The 18666-nt window shown below is 37.7% G+C and overlaps 2 protein-coding genes across 2 annotated transcripts in view; both read right to left on the bottom strand.

Annotated features, from left to right (window-relative positions):
- LRP1B (LDL receptor related protein 1B) overlaps positions 1–18666 on the bottom strand; it is a 2306513-nt gene that overhangs the window by 1573283 nt on the left and 714564 nt on the right. The gene's annotated exons all lie outside the window — the stretch shown is intronic.
- LOC118840075 (ribonuclease kappa-like) lies at positions 3793–4089 on the bottom strand. Its single transcript, XM_036747579.1, has one exon. The coding sequence runs from the start codon at positions 4087–4089 to the stop codon at positions 3793–3795; it is 297 nt and encodes a 98-aa protein (XP_036603474.1).

Raw genomic sequence — 18666 nt, 5'->3', positions numbered from 1 at the left:
AGGATAAAATTCAGTTTATATGTCCAGGGAAGAAAAGGAGGAGGAGAAGGAGAAAAAAAAAAGGAGAAAACAAGAATGATAACATTTTGTTATTTAAAGTTTACAAAGCACTTTACACATATTATCAAATTTAAGTCTCACAACCTCGGGAGAGACGCTATTGTTATCCCTAATTTACACATATAGAAACTGAGGCTGAGGGTGGTTAAGCAACTTGCTCAGAATCACACAGCATTTAAGAATCTGAAGCATAATTTGAATTCAAGTCTTCCTGACTCCAGGTCCTATATTCTATTAAACTTTACTTATTTTGAGGAAACAAATGAAATGATATTTGTAAAGCACTTAGCACAGCCCTTGTCACATAGTAAGTGCTTACTAAATGCCCTGAAAAATGATTCTCAAAGCTCTTCCAGCCAGCCTCCTGCTCTAAAGTTCTTCAGGAGGACATTACTGATAAAGGGATTGCATTGTTTTATTCTGGTCAAACTCCAACCCAGTCCAGAATTGATTTAATCTACTTAGGCTTGGGTGGAGACAGATTCTTTGCCTAGGCAGCCCAAGACTGGGAGTGGTCTGGTATGGTAGAGGGATGATCTGTTATAAACTGGGCTCCCCATTCCCCTTCATCTCCTGACCAGTGACCTAAGAGAGGTACTCAAGACATAGCCCACCTCCTATTTTGTTGACCAATCAGAGTTGGTTGGCACCGCTTGAGAACACCTGCTCCTGGAAGTGCGTATAACTCTGTACCCCCCAAACACCTGACACAATCCTGCACTTGCCCTCTTAGGGCACCCAGTTCTGGACTATACTCCCAGGCAACGCATGTCAAGCCAGCTTGAGAGAAATAAAAACATGGATAAACATATGACCTAATTTAGTTTGTCTTTCTTAGATCAAATTTTTGGGGTTGACAATGCTTTGCCCCTTCCCTTACCTAGCAGCCTCTCTATGCTTTACATATAGTAAACACTTAATAAATGTTTATATAATTTCACTGAAACTGAATTTCCTTAACTTTTAGGTAGCTTCTCTAGACATGAGAAGATACCCCCTCCTTTAATCATCTCCCTCTCTTTTCCAGTATGAAGCATTGCAGGTAGTGAGTAAACACAGAGACGCTGGAAAATGATGGAGAAGGCATATGTCAGAAATTTCACACGAAAGCACTTGAATCACAAAGTTTTTTTGTTTGGTTGTTTTTTTTGTTTTTTTTTTTTTTTTTAGTAGGAAACCTTGGGCCTCATTATGTCTGAAAAAGTCTCTCACTGCAGAGGAGACCTCTGCCTCAGTCCACAAACAATATTCTCAGGTCTGCTAAACTATGATAGAGCCTGTCATAGTGACAGCCTAGAAAACATTAATAACACAGTCTAGATAAAGAATATTTTTTTTCTCAATCCCTAGTAAAAATCCTCATATTTTCCACGGTTGAAAAGTTTCTTCTTCCCATGAGACAGGAGCTGTGTCTTTTGAACTCACTGTACGCAAGACTTAGGAAATTGTTAGCATGTAATTTAAAGTTATAAAAAGAAAGGGCAGTAAACAAATATTCCCTAACCAGGAAGAAAACTGGGCAAGCTATGCTGCAAGAATGAGACTCATATGAGATGATTTTGATTTTAAAATGTCCCACTCTGAATATGGGTAAATTCTAAATAATAATGATTACACATGAGGGCATTTACTTATTTCTTGAACTTCTAAAGGCCAGCCTACAAAAGGAAATGAAGTGAGAGATAATTAGCATGAGTTTATAAGCAGTGTTTAATGGGGGTTGAGCATGGATATCCTAATGAGGTGCTAATGAGTGAGAAACCACATTAGCACGAACCCAAGGTTGAAGTATACTTAGGCATGTTTCCTGGCTCACAAGTGTGTTCACTAAAAACATATTAGATGAAGTTACATTCAGCTCACAGTGTGTCTCTGAGCTAAAGGAATAGACCACCTGAAAAAAAATCCCTGTACGATTGCTTGTTGATCAATTAATTAAGGCTTTATTGACCCAGGAGAGAGAGAAAAGTCCAGAGCAGAGGATCCAATAGTAAATTTATTTGTATCTAGTTGCTTGGAACTTAAATTACAACACTGTCAGTAAAATTGCAAGTAAAGTCCAGGCTATGCTACATCCTTCTTCTGTGACTGGCTTCTAGCTAGGTTTCTATAGTGTGCTCTGAGGAATTCCCCAAAGCTACAGAGATGTTAGCCCCAGGGAAGCTCTGTGTTCTGCATTCTTTAGTAGCTATTTTCTATTGGCTTCCAAAAGCAATTGAAACAAAGGTAGTGTTTTTCATCTCTAAATCCCAATAGCAAGATAAAACACTGAATACTGATTATGCTCAAATCTCAAGTTTCTGTTCTTGATGTATTGTACTCATTATTTAATTGAACCTTTATTGACTGCCCTAAATGCTAAACACAGAATTAGACAGCACCCCAGCCCTACAGGCTTAGAGTCTAAGGCCGGAGTCCACAGCTATATCTTTCCTGAGCTAACTTCAGCTTCAAAGACATGGTTACTCTATGTAAAAGAAGGTAAGGAATGCCTCCAATGAACTTTAATTTCTATTAAATCCCTTCACCAATTTATCTACTAGAAAATAAAACTAGTAAATCAATTACTCTACAATTTTTCTTCAATTGTGGACCAATTTCACCTTCTCATATTTTAATTGACCTTGGTTGAGTTTTTAGAATACCTACTTTTTCAAAGTTAGTATATCCACTAGGGTCTTTTTAAAAAGGTAACAGATAAATCATCGAAAAATGGTGATGCAGCTATTTTGCAAAGTCTCTGTTCTTATTCTGACCTTTACATTGAATATGCATCAATTTTGGACTTTAAAACTAGAGGAAAATAAGTTAACCACACATAAATCAAGACTAATTGTTTAGTCATCTACCTTTATATGCATTTTATGACTGTCCATGTTGATGATTTTAAAATGTTTATTCTCTTGGTGAAAGGGCTGTGCTTATTGAACTCAATGTGGCTAGCACTTGGGGAAGTGAATAGTCATAGCTTTAATACAATATTAATCCATCAATCAACAATCATTTATTCACAAGCTTCTTGGTGCCAGGAACAATAATTTATGATGGGAATACAAAGAAAGAGATTAAATAGTCTCTGACCTCAAAGATCCTATGTTCTATTGGTAAATCTTCTCCTCCACCCCAAAGAAGATCCCAAACATTTGAAAGTGTTTTTTTTTTAATTGGAAGCTTATTGTGTTCTTCAGTTTTAAGGAGTAACAAACCAATATTAAGGATTAGGCAGGGGAAGTGATTTTTGAGTCAATTTATAATCAGGCCAGTCTCCTAATAACTTCTACAGTATATAACAAATTTATAATGAAAACTAATATGCAGAATGTTGGTTTTGAGGTGCAATAAAATTCTTTGTCTAGTCAGTATATTTTGCTCCTGAACCTGTACAGCAGTATATTTAAGAAATAATATATAGCAGGGACACCCCGTCCACCAGCAGAGAACACCTCTGCTTTATTGTTACTAGCAAGGAAAGCCCAGGGCTTGGAAGGGGAAGGTACAGCCACCCTCACACAACCAGGGTAAAACAACCCAGCAAAAGGGATAACCGAAGCCCTTCTCTTCCCACCCCCCCCCCCACTATCCAGGGGGCAGCCAGCAACACTCTCAGTGCCTAACATGAAAGAGAGAGACCCCAAGAAGCAAGGGGAAGGTTGAAAGAAGGGAATTTAAATGAGAGACATCGGGTAAGGGCTTAGGGGGACCCCCAGATCCTTGCGAGTGGAATGGAGTGTCCTAACTGACCATGTATTGTTTGCATTTGTTGAGCCGGACTTGGCAGAATGAGAAGCTGCCAAAGAGGAGATAGAGGCCAACAGCAATGAAGCAGTTGCAGCTCACTTGTTCATAAAGTTCATAGATTTTCTGAGGACTACTCTCAGTAAAATCACTCTCAGTAAAAGGTATGTCCTCAATTAGCATAGCAGAATGGACACTGAAAAAAATTCCAAGGACTGGTATGATCACCCCCCAGGCACTGAGGACAATGCCGCAGGCAACCAGCTTGGGCCCACAACACAAGAGGGAAGCCATGGTTATCCCAGGCCTGGATGGAGAGTACAGGAGCTGGAGCAGAGCATGGGTCCCAGGAAATGGAATCCTGGATTGAGGTACCTTAACAAAGCTGGAATGGATGTGGGAGCTCCCCAGCAAGGAGGGCAAGGAGTATTTTTTTTTAATGAGTTTAAAAGTACATGATACTGCACCACAGAAAAATTGTCAGTCGTTTAGGATCACAGGTTCATCTCATCCAGTTCCTTCATTTGACAGATAAGACAGGCCCAGTATTACACCCAGGATTTGGACCTAGATTTACTGAATATAAATCCAAGATGTTTTCATCATCCTTGCTTATTACTTTTTCACAAATTTAAAAAATGTTTTTATTAAAAAATGCTATATTCTCACTGAGAACAATTCAAAGGAAATATCAAATTAAGAAATCAAAGTTTGGATATGTTCCCAAAGCAACAATATGTTGCTGCAACCAAAGAGGGGAAAAAGGTTATGTCCATAAAAAAATTTAATTTTGAAGCCAAATCTCACAGAATTTTTATTTTTGGCACAAACCTATAACAAAATAAACTTATAAATCTATAACAAAATACCCCTGATTTTAAGTGATATAGTACTTGTGGGATTGGAAGTATGGGAATGAAATAATACCGTTGGGATTGCTTAAATATTCAAGTAAAGCACCACTCTTTTTCCCATGGGAGGTCAGCTGAGAATTAGACATTGCCATTGCAAACAAGTTGCCTAAAACAGGAAAAAACTTTTGACTGTTTCTGCTGTCACTGATATGTAGCTGTGGGATTTTCATAAATCTCTGCTATTTAAAGTATATTTGTCTGCTGTGTGAGTAAAAGAAGAGAAAAAATATGCATCAAGACCATTTCTTTCATTTAACAGTGGCTAAAAGAATTAATTTCAAAGTGTTTGAGCAAGTCGGGCTTCCAAATAAACTCAACTAATAGGAAAGGCTTAGCACAAAATTGATAGTCATCAATCACGATATCCTCAGACATGAAGATTGTCGATGGAAAATAAAATAACTGTAACAGATAATTTGAAAAATGTGCAACATACAGAGTGGGGTTAAATCATAGACAGAACACCAAATTTATCATTTTTTCTCACGTGAAGACTATCATATCTAATCCAGAATATCCTGAAGAGGCAAACCATGTCAGTCCATTTCAGAACTCTCTGTTGAACATTCTAGCATCCTGGCTGATCAAGGTATATCTATTGTGATTGACAGCTGTTCTAGATAAAATAATAAATCCTCATTTCTCTAAAATTTACCATAGCAGGGAAAATCCAGTGAAAACTACCCAGGAACTTAGTAAGAAGCATACATTCTTTAAGTATTTGCCACACTTGCCTCTGGCAAACTTGATTAAAAGTCAACTAAGGATTTTTTTTAATTGGGGGAGGGAGAAGAATTAGGGCAGTGTGAAAAAAAAAAACACATGTTGTTTCTCAATTAAGTAGTATACTTTTTCCCTAACGGATTCTTCTCCCATTGCAATCTAAGCAAAGAAACTGCCATGCAGACTATTCTGAAGATGGATCAGCTGTGGGCCACTCAAAGTTGTCTAATGCTTGGCATGCTGATGTCTGATCCACTTGTTTACTAGCCAACCCTTTTCAGGGACTCAGAAAGAAGATTGATTCTCATTCTTACTAAAGAAGGATAAAACAAGGGGGAAAACAGAAATAGATACATAGTTTTTCTATTGTTGAGCTTTTCTTTTTTGAACAGGGTGCCATCTGATTTTAGAGAAAAGGCTGTCAGTTTTATATGATTCCCTTGCACTACTACAGCTGCCATTTTGGGTTTTTGGCAACAGCGAGGTCAGTGTAGGAGCAGAATAATGGAACAGGGTGCTTTTGGATTTGGACAGTTAGTTCATTCACTGCTCCTTCTCTCAGACTGAAAGATCCTGAGACATTAGCAACACAGTAATTGCTAAATAAGAACAGAGCAAAGAGATTCTGATAAAGGCTAACACCCGCTACTTCAAAGGGAAGGGAACTCCCGTGATACATTTAATTGTACAATATTTTGCCATGGGGAAGCAGGGAAGTTTCTTTTAGCTCATCACTGTCAAAAGCCTCCCAAATGAGTCTGCCCAGGTTGCTATTTTTACATGATGCCTAAGGATCTGAACTAAAACCAGTTTGTAAAAGGGCTACACACTTCCCAATGTGAGTTCTTGCTCTCCCTCTCACCTTTACCCTCTCCCCCACCAACTTGAGTATTGGCCAGGTGCTGATAACTCTTTAGTTCCCAGACCTGTTTTCTGTAGCCCCCAAATTCCTGACTTCCTGAGCTTGGTTTCCAGATTAAAACTCCAAATAGTTTCTTTCCTGGTCTTTGACTGACTGCTCTCAATTATAAGGGCCAAAGATAAACTCGAAGGGGAAAAACATAAAAGGGTAATTTTTACCTTTGCTTTATGCTTTCAAAGCCTTTTTTTTTTCTTCCCTTGATGATAGAGAACATAAAACTGCCAACGAGAAAAGCAAACTCTGAGTCTCTGGCATACTTCACAATAACATCTCCTTAAAGAGGGCTGTTTTGAGGTTCCTTTTCTTTCTTTCTTTCTTTCTTTTTTTTTTCTTTTTTTTCTTTTTTTTTTGCTATTGTCCCATAGATTTTTTGCAGGGAAAAAAAAGCAGGTCAGTGTGCTGTTGGCAGGCCCTCCTCTCCTGTCTCTTTATCAGAGTCCCTTGGTTACTTTTCTCTTTTTTTCCAGTGAAAGAAGAAAGAGAGTACTTTAAAGTGGTACTTTAGCTCACAATTCATGCCCTGCATTCCCCTCTCTGCCTGTCACTGGTCTTGCCCTAGGCACACATGCTCACTTTAAAAAAAAGCTCCCTCTATGCTTAGAATGAGATCGAGGGAGGAGAAATCTCACCTGAACGTTACCTTAAGGATGGCAGGTTTCCGTCTTTAGGTTTGGCAGCCTAATTGCCCCCAATTTGCTGTGGCAGATGACTTTTCTTTAGAGGTACTGCATACAGATTTCTGAAAGTTTATGGTTGGAGATAAATATATTTAAATGGATCCTTTCAGAAAATGTAAACTACTGAGAGAGGAGAAATGTGCATTTTTGGAAGGGGAGTCCAAATTTTAGAGTTTTAGATGGGCATTTTTATTTAACTGGATCCAGTGATGTAAAAGATTGTAAGGAGAGTTTTCAACCAGACTTTCATATTTTATTTTTCATTATCAGTAGAAAAATTCAAGTTATGGATCAAGATAAATATTCTAAAAGCTATAGTATATTCCTACATTTCATTAGTTTTCCATTTTCCCCATTTTCTTTGCCTTGAAAAATAAATGAGTAGCTTGTTAGTTATTTTAAATTAAAATATTATGTAATTTTAAAAAGCTATCTCTGTTTTAAGAATAGCTTTGAGCAAATAAGTTATTTTGAATATTACAAGTACCCAAATTAACTCTAACATACATATGAAGAAAGATGCTATCTATATCCATACATAGAAGCATGTATAGAATAATTTTTCATATGTGTGTGTGTTTTTGTGTGTGTGTGTACATGTGTGCACATATTTACGTCTAATGATAGTCATCTCTAGGGCAGGGAAGGGGGGAGAAGAAAAAATTTACATGATAATTTTGTTGTATATTTGAAAGGAATAGCACATTGTCCATAGTAGATTTGCAGTTTCATGTGCTATAATCTTTTTAAATTGTACTATGTTATGGAAATGCTTACTTTATTCCATAAATTAAAAAAAAAGCTATTTCTGGAACCCAAGAGCATAGTAAAATATCCTTCCCCCCTTCCTTTTTTTTTTACAGAGGCAGAGAAGTGTGGAACACTGCACTCAATATAAGTTTGTTCATTTAATCTGAATTGTTTCCCTTTTTCCACTTATTGTGAGGACCCAGATCATTTCAGTTGCCTCCTTTTTTTGCAGTCAAAAGTACTTAAATCAGACTGCTTTATAAGGGACTATCTTTTATAGTTAACACAGAAGAAGAGCCTGGAAGTCGATCATTTATTGGAGGATAAACTAAAAAATCATATTAGTTTTCCATTAGCCTCCTTTACTTATTTTCTAGGATCACTTTAGTGGGTTAGTGGGGAGAGGGATATGTCTATTTTTGTTTCTTCTCCTCCTAATCCTCCTCCTCTCCTTCATCCTCCTTCTCCCCCTTTATTCCTCCTTCTTTTCAACTAAGCTTTTCACGAATATTTTGCCTTTCTTCTTAGAAGGCTTTAAGAGGCATGGACAAGTGTTAAGGTTAGGGCTGCACTTGTGATTTCATTGGTATGGAGAACTTCCAGATTGGACAATTTCCCCTCTCAGTATAAGCTGACACATTCTCTTCAACTTCTAGTCTTATAGAGTTTCCTAGGGTGCTGAGAGGGTAGATAACCTGCCCAGGGTCATAGAGCCAGTAAGTAACAGAGGGAGGACCTGAACCCAGGTTTCTCTGCCTTTGAGGCCTACTCTTAACTACTTTTATCACTCTGCTTTCTCCCCTGGGCTTAGCAAGCCCAAAAGAACAGCAAACGTTCTTTTTTTTTTTCTTCCCCTGAAAACTCATTGAACATAACATAGAGATTTACTACTAATACTATCAATTAAAAGGACACATTATTGTTATTAATAAAAAGCAAATCAATTTCACTTTACATTTTTACCATACTTTTTCGTTATTAATCAGCTTACTAAAACAGAAGAGAAATTGCCAGTGAGGCTCTTTCATTTAAATTTTTTTTCTCTCTCAGAAGTGCCCCATGACATTGCCACCATTATTAACACAGTTCTGGTTTTTGCTTTGTGACTGAACTCACACCAAAGGACCTAACAGTCTGCGGCTCCCCTCCAGGCCTGCAAGGAAAAGATGTTTGATGAGATGGAGATCAGCTGCCATCTCTCTGCCTTTGGCCCTTTTAAAATTTCCTTTGAGAATATTCGTAGTTTATGAACAGATTCTTCTATTTTGTAAGACCAGCACTGTCCTTTTGGACACTAGCTGACTGGGGGACTTACCTTGAAAACTCATGATGTTAATTTAATCTTTATCCTCAACTCCCTTTTTAGGGGCATGACACTGCCTTGTTATGTGACCTTGGGCAGTTCTCATAACTGGTCTGCACTTCAATTTTCTTATCTAAAAAAATAAGGGAGTTAGATTGGATGATCGTTAACGTCCCTTTTAGCTATATTATTCAATATTCTGCATTTTTTTTCTGTCTTCAACTTCTGAATATTCACAGAATTTAAGATGTAATTTGGTAGAATACAGGGCCTTTGAAGGAATCAGTGCTGATTTAAGAAAGAATTACAGGATGTATAAATGAGTAACTGTAGAGAAGAAAAGAAATGGCTTTTATTTAGTACCCAGGTCTCCGCAAATGGGGCAGTCCTCTCTGCTCCACCCCGCCCCCCCCACTACTCTATTATCCTCAGAGTCCCAATGGAACAGTACTTAACCTGGAGAGTCAGTTCTACTTATTCAGTTAATAAAAATACTTTTTGAAAATCAGTTTTAAAAGGGGAAAAAATGTACACACATTGATAAAATCTGAAAACTGTCTCCCCTTGATTAAACATCCTATTATAAATATGCTGTTATCTAGGTGGCATCATAGAAGATAGAATGACTGACCTGAAGTTAGGAAGACCTGAGTTCAAATCCAGCATCAGATACCTACTCTTTGACAAGTGATTTAACTATCTGCCTCAGTTCTGCCCCAATCTCTAATATAGGGCTAATAAAAGCACCGACCTCCCAGGTTTGTTACAAGAATGAAATGAGTTTATAAAGCACCCTGCAAGCCTTAAAGTGCCAGTAAGTGCTAGCTATTATTGTCTTATTATTGCTTTTGGTGAGTGTTGCAATCTTCATGTTTTTTGACTTCTTTTCAGTTTAATATTATTAGCTACACTTCCCTTCTTCAAACTCTTTCCTTCTTTAGTTCCCACAACATGTGAATATCCCATTTTTCTGCCTATCCTTCTGCTTCTGTGATGATTCCTTATCTTTTTGGTCATTTCCTCCACTCATAAATGTCTGCATTCTGCAAGGCTTTGGACCAGTCCTCTTCTCTTCTCCTTCTACCCTCTACCCCTAACAATCTAATGCCTTCCTATGGCTTCAACTATCAACTCTAAGCAAATCTCAAATCCACACTCCCAACACATCCTTCCCCTTGAGCTCCAGTCCCTTATTTCTAGCTCTTTGCAGGTTTTCTCTATGTAGACATCTATATGTTGAAATCACTTCTCTATGGGCCATGTAATTTTCCCATAATATTCGTTGTTAACAGAATTAAACTCATCATACCCCCAAACTATGTCCTCCTCCTGACTTTGCTATTTCTATGAGCTACTGATAGTAGTTTCTCAGTCCCCTAGTCTTGACATAAATGCTAAACTCACTTTTGACCCTTCCATCTCTCCGTCAGATCAGTAACCATGCCTGCTAATTCTTCCTCCACACTGTTATAATCTGTCACCAACAGGTGAAATGGGTTGGATGAAGATAAAGATTGGAGGCAGGGCCACCAATCTGGAGGTTTTTGACTGAGAAAGAGATAATGAAACTCTGTGCTTGTGTGTGAAGAAAGGAGAGGGCGGCTGTAAAAATGATAGGATTTAGAGCCAGAAAGGATCTCAGATCTCACCGAGTTTAATTTCCTCATTTGTAAAATGAAGGGGCTTCCATTTAGCGCTGGGAGAGCCCAGATGACTTGCTTAATGCCATACAAACAATATATTATGAATAATGGGAGCCTGGGTAGACCCTGAGGAATTTCATATAGACAGAGGCATGTTATAATGAATTCTGGGGTGGGGCAGCAGAATCAAGGCCAGAGTTTGTAGGATTAAGCCAAACTAAAAAGAACATAGTCATTGTTTAGAATCAGAGTAGATAGGTCAGAGTTAGCAGTTAGGGGTTCGACATCAACAGGCAAAATGCAAAGACACATAAACAAAGTGTGCAAGAGTTTTGTCAGCTAGAAAAATATATACAATAACGGAGTCCAAATGCACAGACACTGATTGGGGTTCAAGTCAGCCATAGATAAAGAGGCATGTCCTGGAATCCAGATCAGGAATAATATCACTTGATTTAGACAAAGTGGACAGATTCACACAATTGAGATCTGTCTGTGTATCACAGTGCAGGAATATTTACACTATCTCCTAGGTTTACATAGGCTTCCTGGTGGCCAAGAATAAAGGTAGCAGGTGTCGTGTTACTTTATTGACACCGTCCCAGTCCCTGCAGAAACAGGCTATGTTGTCTGGTGAGCCCCTGTAATATTCAACTAAGGAGTTTATAGTTTTAGTTCATATACATGCTAGTTGTAAGCTACAGAAGGTTGCTCCATCCACCTGCACCTCAACTTACTCATTTGTAAAATAGAAATAAGACCCAAGCTATCTTTCTCACAGGACTGTTTTATAACCTGAAGTGATGGGTGTGAAAGCACCGAGAACAGTAAAAATGCTAGATAAATGTAAGTAGTACTACTATTGTGGATCACAAACTGAGCAAAACTCCTTCCATCTCCTGTTAAGCTCACCAATTAAAAAAAACTCCTGGCCACACTCCTTACCCCAATAACCCCTCCACAAGAACATCCTGTGTACTAACATTTGTTGTTGTTTTTGTTCAACAGTGTCCAACTCTTTGTGAGCCCATTTGGGGTTTTCTTGGCAAGGATATTGCAGTGGTTTGCCATTTCCTTTTCAGCTCATTTTAGAGATGAGGAAACTGAGGCAAACAAGGTCAAGTGACTTACCCAGGGATCACACAACTAATAAGTGTCTGAGGCTGGATTTGAGCTCCAGAAGATGAGTCTTCCTGACTCCAAGCCTGGCACTCTATCCACGGTGCCACCTAGGTGCTGTTCTGATTCCCTGATTTTAGGAATGTGCTTGGTTATTCAAGGCCAGTTCTTGAATACCCCCTCCCAATACTCTTTTGCCTGAAACATCCCCCCTCTTTTTGTGGTTTAAGCATGTATATATAAGCTTTGTCCTTTTGTTCCTCCTCTGAGTCTCCCTCTGGGGTTTCCCTTGCTAGCAAACTCAATAAACCCCAAGATAAGTTTCACACTCTGGGGTCTCATTATTCCTGTGTCATCTACTATTAAAAGGAAAAAAAAGGCATACAGAATACCTATGTGGTCAAGGAAGTAGAGGAGAATCACATTATATTCTGAGATTTCTACTGTTTAAACTAATATTATTTCAATTCCTTATGGAAGGAGACTCCATGATACAATGGATAGAGACTCAGCTTCACTGTTAAGAAGACGTGAGTTCATTTTCTACCTTTTACATATACTGGCTGTATGACCATGGCCAAGGCAATTAAACATTTAGAGCTCTTCTCTAAGATTTTAAATTGCAGTGTAGGTGTCAATCTTTACTGAAGGAAGGAGTTTCCTCACCTGGGAGTTCCCTATCAATGAAATCACAGGTCTAGCTTATCAACTTATCCATATTCATATTGGTAACTTTTCATACCTTGCCCTACTGCATATTTGAATGGCATTTATCTAGAAATTACACACACCAGTGAAAGGGAAGGGTTCTCTTTTGATTCCTCTTAATTACAAATCTCTCTGAGTTTCCTTAAGAATGTAATCTCTCTCCAAGATACTTTGTGGCTGAAAAGGCCACAGCCACTCACTAGAAGTACCATTTACATGAACTTTTTCCTTGCTCAAAGTTGTGTTTTCATTGGAACCATTAAAAGATGTAACAATTTTAAATGGCCACTGTAACTGAAGGTACAGAGAAGAAAGCTCTACCGGGCAATTTGTGCCGTTTTTTACAACTTTCTTTCTAGCTCAGAAACCTCATTTGCCTTTTGCAAGTATTTTTTTTTTGCATTCCTAAAGTGATTCCAAACTTCTCCATGTTCACTAAGTACTTGAACAACTTGACATGTGTTTCCACCTAGCCAGAGAACCTTCTGTCACCCATGAGCTAATGACAATTGTTGACATGCACACAGATTCAAATGATTGTCAGATCTGACTGTAATCGGTATTTTGTCAGGCTCCAGTGATCTTCCCAGCAGAGATGCAATCTCTAGAGAACAACCCCCTCCATGCTTGTGAGCTCACTGACATTCATCCTGGAGCCCAGCTCTTTTATATAGAATTATGCTCATGATGGAAATCAAGCCTAAAAGAAATCATAAAAAAAGGTGCCCTCCAATGTTCCTAGAAATTTAAAATGCTCTAAGTGTGGAAGATTTCTGCTGATGAAATTGTAGTACAATGTGGAATTAGGTCTAGGCCTCTACATCTAATTTGAAAAAAAGGCCTTTTAGCTTACCTATATTTTGGTCTGATCCATCAGTATCGCACAAAAGGGAAGAACATAAATTAGCAACACGCTCATCCCTATATCACACAGCATCAAAATGAAGATAAAAAGGAGGGGCAAAATTTGGTTTAAAAATTGTTTTGCTTTGATTATTAAATTATAGGGAGAGTTGTGGGGGAAGAGAGAAAGAGAGAGAGAGAGAGAGAGAGAGAGAGAGAGAGAGAGAGAGAGAGAGAGAGAGAAAGAGAACACCAATTTGGAAGAGCTTGATATAATCACTCTGAGCAGCTTTACAGATTTGAGTGACCATTCAGCAAAGAGAAAAGATACTTTGTTAACATAAGGCAAAAATGAAATCTATTTCCTCCCTGTTACCATAATAGCTGAATGAGGTCCATTACTTCCTTATGATTCATGGATTGAATTTGGCATTCAGCAAATGCTAATTGAACACCCACTGTGTGCCTGTCACTTAACTGGGTGCTGAAACTAAACCAATTACTATCACTTGTAATTGTTGGCAGTAAAACCCGCAATAGGACCATTTGTCTGGTAAAGACGATTAGACATTATTTCTCAGTATAGATATCCCATTTTGGTATGAAATATCTTTTCCATCTAGCTATCTTAGAAGCTGAGGCTTACTGTGGTTCTACCCTGCCTGCTTGTGAGAGCCAATACTTTTACTTCTTTTGCAACTGAAAAGTCCTTTAGGCCTGGAAGTTTCTACTTGATCGTGTCATATCTTTTCTCGGGAAAAAAAAAAAAAAAAGATCTTGTGGTTCCTTAAGAAAAGAAGGCCTATCTATGCTTGCTGTTGGGAGAAGTGAGTTTAAATTTGAAATTGCCTGCAACCCTCACTTTCCCCACCTATCACCTGGAACTAATACAACTATCACAATTGTATTCATAGGGTCAATAGGATCACAAAATTCCATAAAATATGTGAAAGCATTTTAAAGGACAGTAATGGACCTCGTTCAGTTATTATGGTATATAGATGTGCGATTTTTTAAAAAAAGATGAATAACTCAGGCAGCTTAAGATACTTAAAGATTGGAATCCTGAAGACACCTAACAGTCCTTGCCTTCAAGAGGTTTACTTTCTATACATCTTAGCAATTCACAATTTAGTGTGGAGTAGTTCCCATTAAACAAAGAGTGATATTCTATGGAAGTGGGTCAGAGGAGAAGTACCTAGTAAGACTAATGGAAAGAAAAACAAGGAACTTATGAGGGAGAGAGGAAATGTCAAAATGAAGCCACATCTCTTGGTAATCTGACAAATGTCTAGAAGGATTTTCATCTAATTTGAGACAAAACATTTTTCATTACCATGTGCATAATTACAGTGTCTTTATGATTCACAGCTGCTGCAATTATTTACATTAACATTTACTAAAATACCTGCTATGTATTAAGGGAACCCATCTGCAAAACAAAACAAAAAAAAACAAACAAAAAACTGCTATAGATTTCTATCTCATGAGGTCTGAGAAATATATATATATATATATATAAACATATACACATACACATATGTATACATACATATGCATACATACATATATATACATACACACACACACACACACACACACACACATATATATATATATATATATATAGTTGCTTTGGACAGGGTTACTTGTTGATAGTTTAATATGTAGAACTAAAGGCAACAGACTATATTTTCTGTGGTAGCTAATAATAATAATTTGTATTTGCATGACACTTTCTAATTCTATTAGTGTCGATGGTTTTTCCTCAGTTACTGGCTCCAAGCTGGCCTCAACAACCCAGTAGAAGATGTAAATGATCATCAGTTGCTTTCAAACCTTCCCCTGGTGTTTGATCCAGTGTAAGTCAATGGTAGTTAAGTGCTCCTCATTTTGAATTGCTCATAATGAACCCATAACTAAATGAATCACACCATACAAGCTAATTTCAGCTGAGCTCCTGGACTCCTTGATATTCTCACTTCCCACCTCACTAAATCCTATATAATACTTATAAAAATCGGAGAACTTCCTGTACTTTCATAGTTAAGTTCCTTCTCCATGTTTGATCATGTATCATCTTGACTACAACAACCTTCCCTTTTAGAGCTTCTATGCACCTCACTTCTCTCTGGTCCAAATTGTCTTCCTTTACTCATTCTTCTGGACACATCCCATCTATCTCTGTTCCTCAAAAAAACCCTCTCGGGCCTTTCAAAAATTGTTAGTCATCCTTTATTTCAGCCTTCTCTCATTAAATCTTTTTTTTTCCTATACTTTTCCCTCTTTTGTTCTCTTGAATTTCTCTTGCTACTGCTGTTGTTGCTGCTGCTGCTGTGTGTGTGAGTCTGTGTGTGTGTATTTACACTTGTATGTGGTTGTTTTCTCTCCCTAATTGTATACTGAAAAAAAATGATTTGAAAACACTACCTTCCCACTCCAAGGGGAGAAAACTAACAAATAAAAAAAACCACACATTTTTTTTTAAACAAAGTCCTGTTCTAGGTGGATTTTGAGGGATAAAACCCAGAAATAAAGAAACCAATTTCCTTTTAAGACTCAGTCATACCAGCTGCCACTTATTTTTTGTATTTATATCTTAATTGTCCTATTTGCCTCATCAGCTGTTAAACCCACTAGAACAGTACTTTTGAGAGCATGTGGAATATTGTTAGTGGTCAATGAAAGGCTATTATAAGAATAAATAGTAGTTACACTTTATTCTTCAGCCTGGCTGTTCAAAGCAGTGTTACTTTTTCATACGCACCAGTGTATTGCATTACCTATGTGACATGGATTTCTATAAAGATATAAAAGGAAGTGGGAATAAATGTTATGTAAGCATTTCAGGGAAATAAGAACAACAAAAGCAATCCTTCCAAAACAGCTCCTGGAATATTTTAGGAATTTGAATTAGGAAGAAACATATCCAGCCTTTGACTTTATAGATACCTTGTGCTGCTAGTTGGATTAAATTATAAAAGTGTGAATAATTTTAAATATAGAATAATTAATGGTTCCAGGCCAAAAACTGGCAGGCAGGTATGGAGTTTGGAAGAAAAAGCATACCATTGTTCTTCCCTACTCAAATTTAACAAGATATTTAAGAAACACCTAATTGAAAACTAAGTGCAAATATTAGGTGCAAGTACTAATGACTAGGAGAGACAAAATGAATCAGCATATGGTCCCTGCCTGCAAGAACCTTAACTCTTATAGGGGATACGAAATACATTAAAATATAACTATACTTACTACAAGTTATGATGTAGGTACACAGTACCTCTAACTTCCACCTCCACTCTACTTCAGTTAACAATCAGGATCATTACTCCTTAAGTTTCACCATAATTTGAAACTGTTCTGTTTCTAAAATTAAGATGGTGAAGACCCTTGAGTCTATAGCACATGAGTTGAAGGAATTAGAGATATTTAGCCTGAAGAGGGAGAGGCTAAGGGACTTTATAGCTATGTTCAAGTGTTGAAAGGTCTTTCAAGTGGATAAAGGATAAGATTTGTTCTTTTTGGCCCCAGAAGACAAATCCACAGGACAATACATGAAAGTCGCCAAGAAGGATTGATATCAAGGACAAAAAATCATGATGATTAAAGCAGTCCCAAAGTAGAATGGGCTGCCTCAGGAAGTGGTGGATTCCCCTTCTTTGGAGAGGAGGTTGAATGACCACTCATTGGGTAAACATACTAGGGATTGCTTTTAGGTGTGGATTGGCCTAGATGGTCACTGGGGTCCTTACCCACTCTCAAAATCTGTCATTCCTGATCGTGGACTGAATTTCCCCTGAGTATAATCTCTTGTACTGCAATGGGCTTTGTCTCTTCTGTATCTATTGTTCACTCTTATCAGGACCTATTCAGCCACTCACTCTCTTTCTACTCACCCAGTCTCTCAATTTTGCTTTAGCTTTATTTCCTTTTGCCATTAGTCTGAAACCAAAAGTTATCAACTTCATGTTGATAATGTGTCTAGCTTTATCCATGAACTCTTTGCCAAAATGACCCCCCCCATCTTAGCCCTGCTAGCCTTCAACTTTTGACAATTCCTCTCATTTACTTCTTTCACTCATATTCCTATTTTACTCATGTTGCTATTGAGAAACTACAAAATCATATTGACTTGATCCATTATAAATTTACAATATCTAATCTTATCTCAATTCTTGCTACAGCTCTTCCACTCATTTCTTCAATACCTTTTACTTCAGCCTAAACAATGCTTATCCCAAACCTTTTCTTCTTAAATGTCCCTACTCCTCTCCCCCCACTTATGCTGCTGATTTTTCCTCCAACTTTGCTGACATTTATGCTATTTGATTTTCAACTTTCTGTTTCCTTTCTCCACCTTTCTCAACCTCTTCATCCTCATGGGCTTCTTTTCTTCCAATCTCAGTGGAAGAAGTGTTTTTCTTTTTTTTTTTTTGTGAAAGCTGATCCCTACACTTATATCTTCCCTCAGTCATCACTTCTGTGACCTTGCTATATCAGTTGTCTCTTTCTCATATATGTTCAGTCTTCCCCATTCTTTCTCCTCTGCTTATAAACGTGATTAAATGTCTCTTCTCCTAAATAAAGAAAATGAAAATACAAAATCAACAAAACTTCCCTTGACCCCACTATATTCTGAGTCCCTCACTTTATCTCTGTTCTCCTATTTACCAAAGAATTGATAGAAATTGTCTATACTTGCTCCAGGCACTTCTTCACCACACACATTCCTTATTTTTCTTTTTTTTTTTAAATGCAGCTTCCATCCTCTCCTGTCTGCAGAAGCAGCTTTATCCACAAATCACCTATGACTTCTTGGTGACCACTGGCCAAATCCAATTGTCCTCTTTCTGTCCTCATTTCCTCTGACCTGTCTAGAGTACGTGAAACTGCTAACCCACCCCTCTTTACTAACCTGAAAATCCATTATTCTACTATCCCCTTGAAAATTGTTTCTCCATTTTTTAATTCCAGTCCAGTCTCCTCATCATACTCCCTAAAAGTAGTTATCCACCAAGGTTCTGTTTATGGCATGCAAGGCTTCTCTATACTTTTCCTCTTGGTTATCTCATCCACATCCATGGCTTCCATTATCACCTCTATGCAGATTATAATTAAATCCATATTCATTCCCAACCTCCTCCTGGAGTGTTTTCTAATACAAATTATTAACTCTTGAACCTTCAAGAGTCTCTACTATCTAGTTCCCATCTATCTTTCCATCTAGTTTCCAGTTCTAGTAGAATACTTTCTATTCTTTGCTCTT

Source organism: Trichosurus vulpecula, chromosome 2 (genome assembly GCF_011100635.1).
Source record: "Trichosurus vulpecula isolate mTriVul1 chromosome 2, mTriVul1.pri, whole genome shotgun sequence".
Lineage (NCBI taxonomy): Eukaryota > Metazoa > Chordata > Mammalia > Diprotodontia > Phalangeridae > Trichosurus > Trichosurus vulpecula.
The sequence above is the reverse complement of the archived record's forward strand: the minus strand, read 5'-3'. Positions and strand labels throughout refer to the sequence as shown.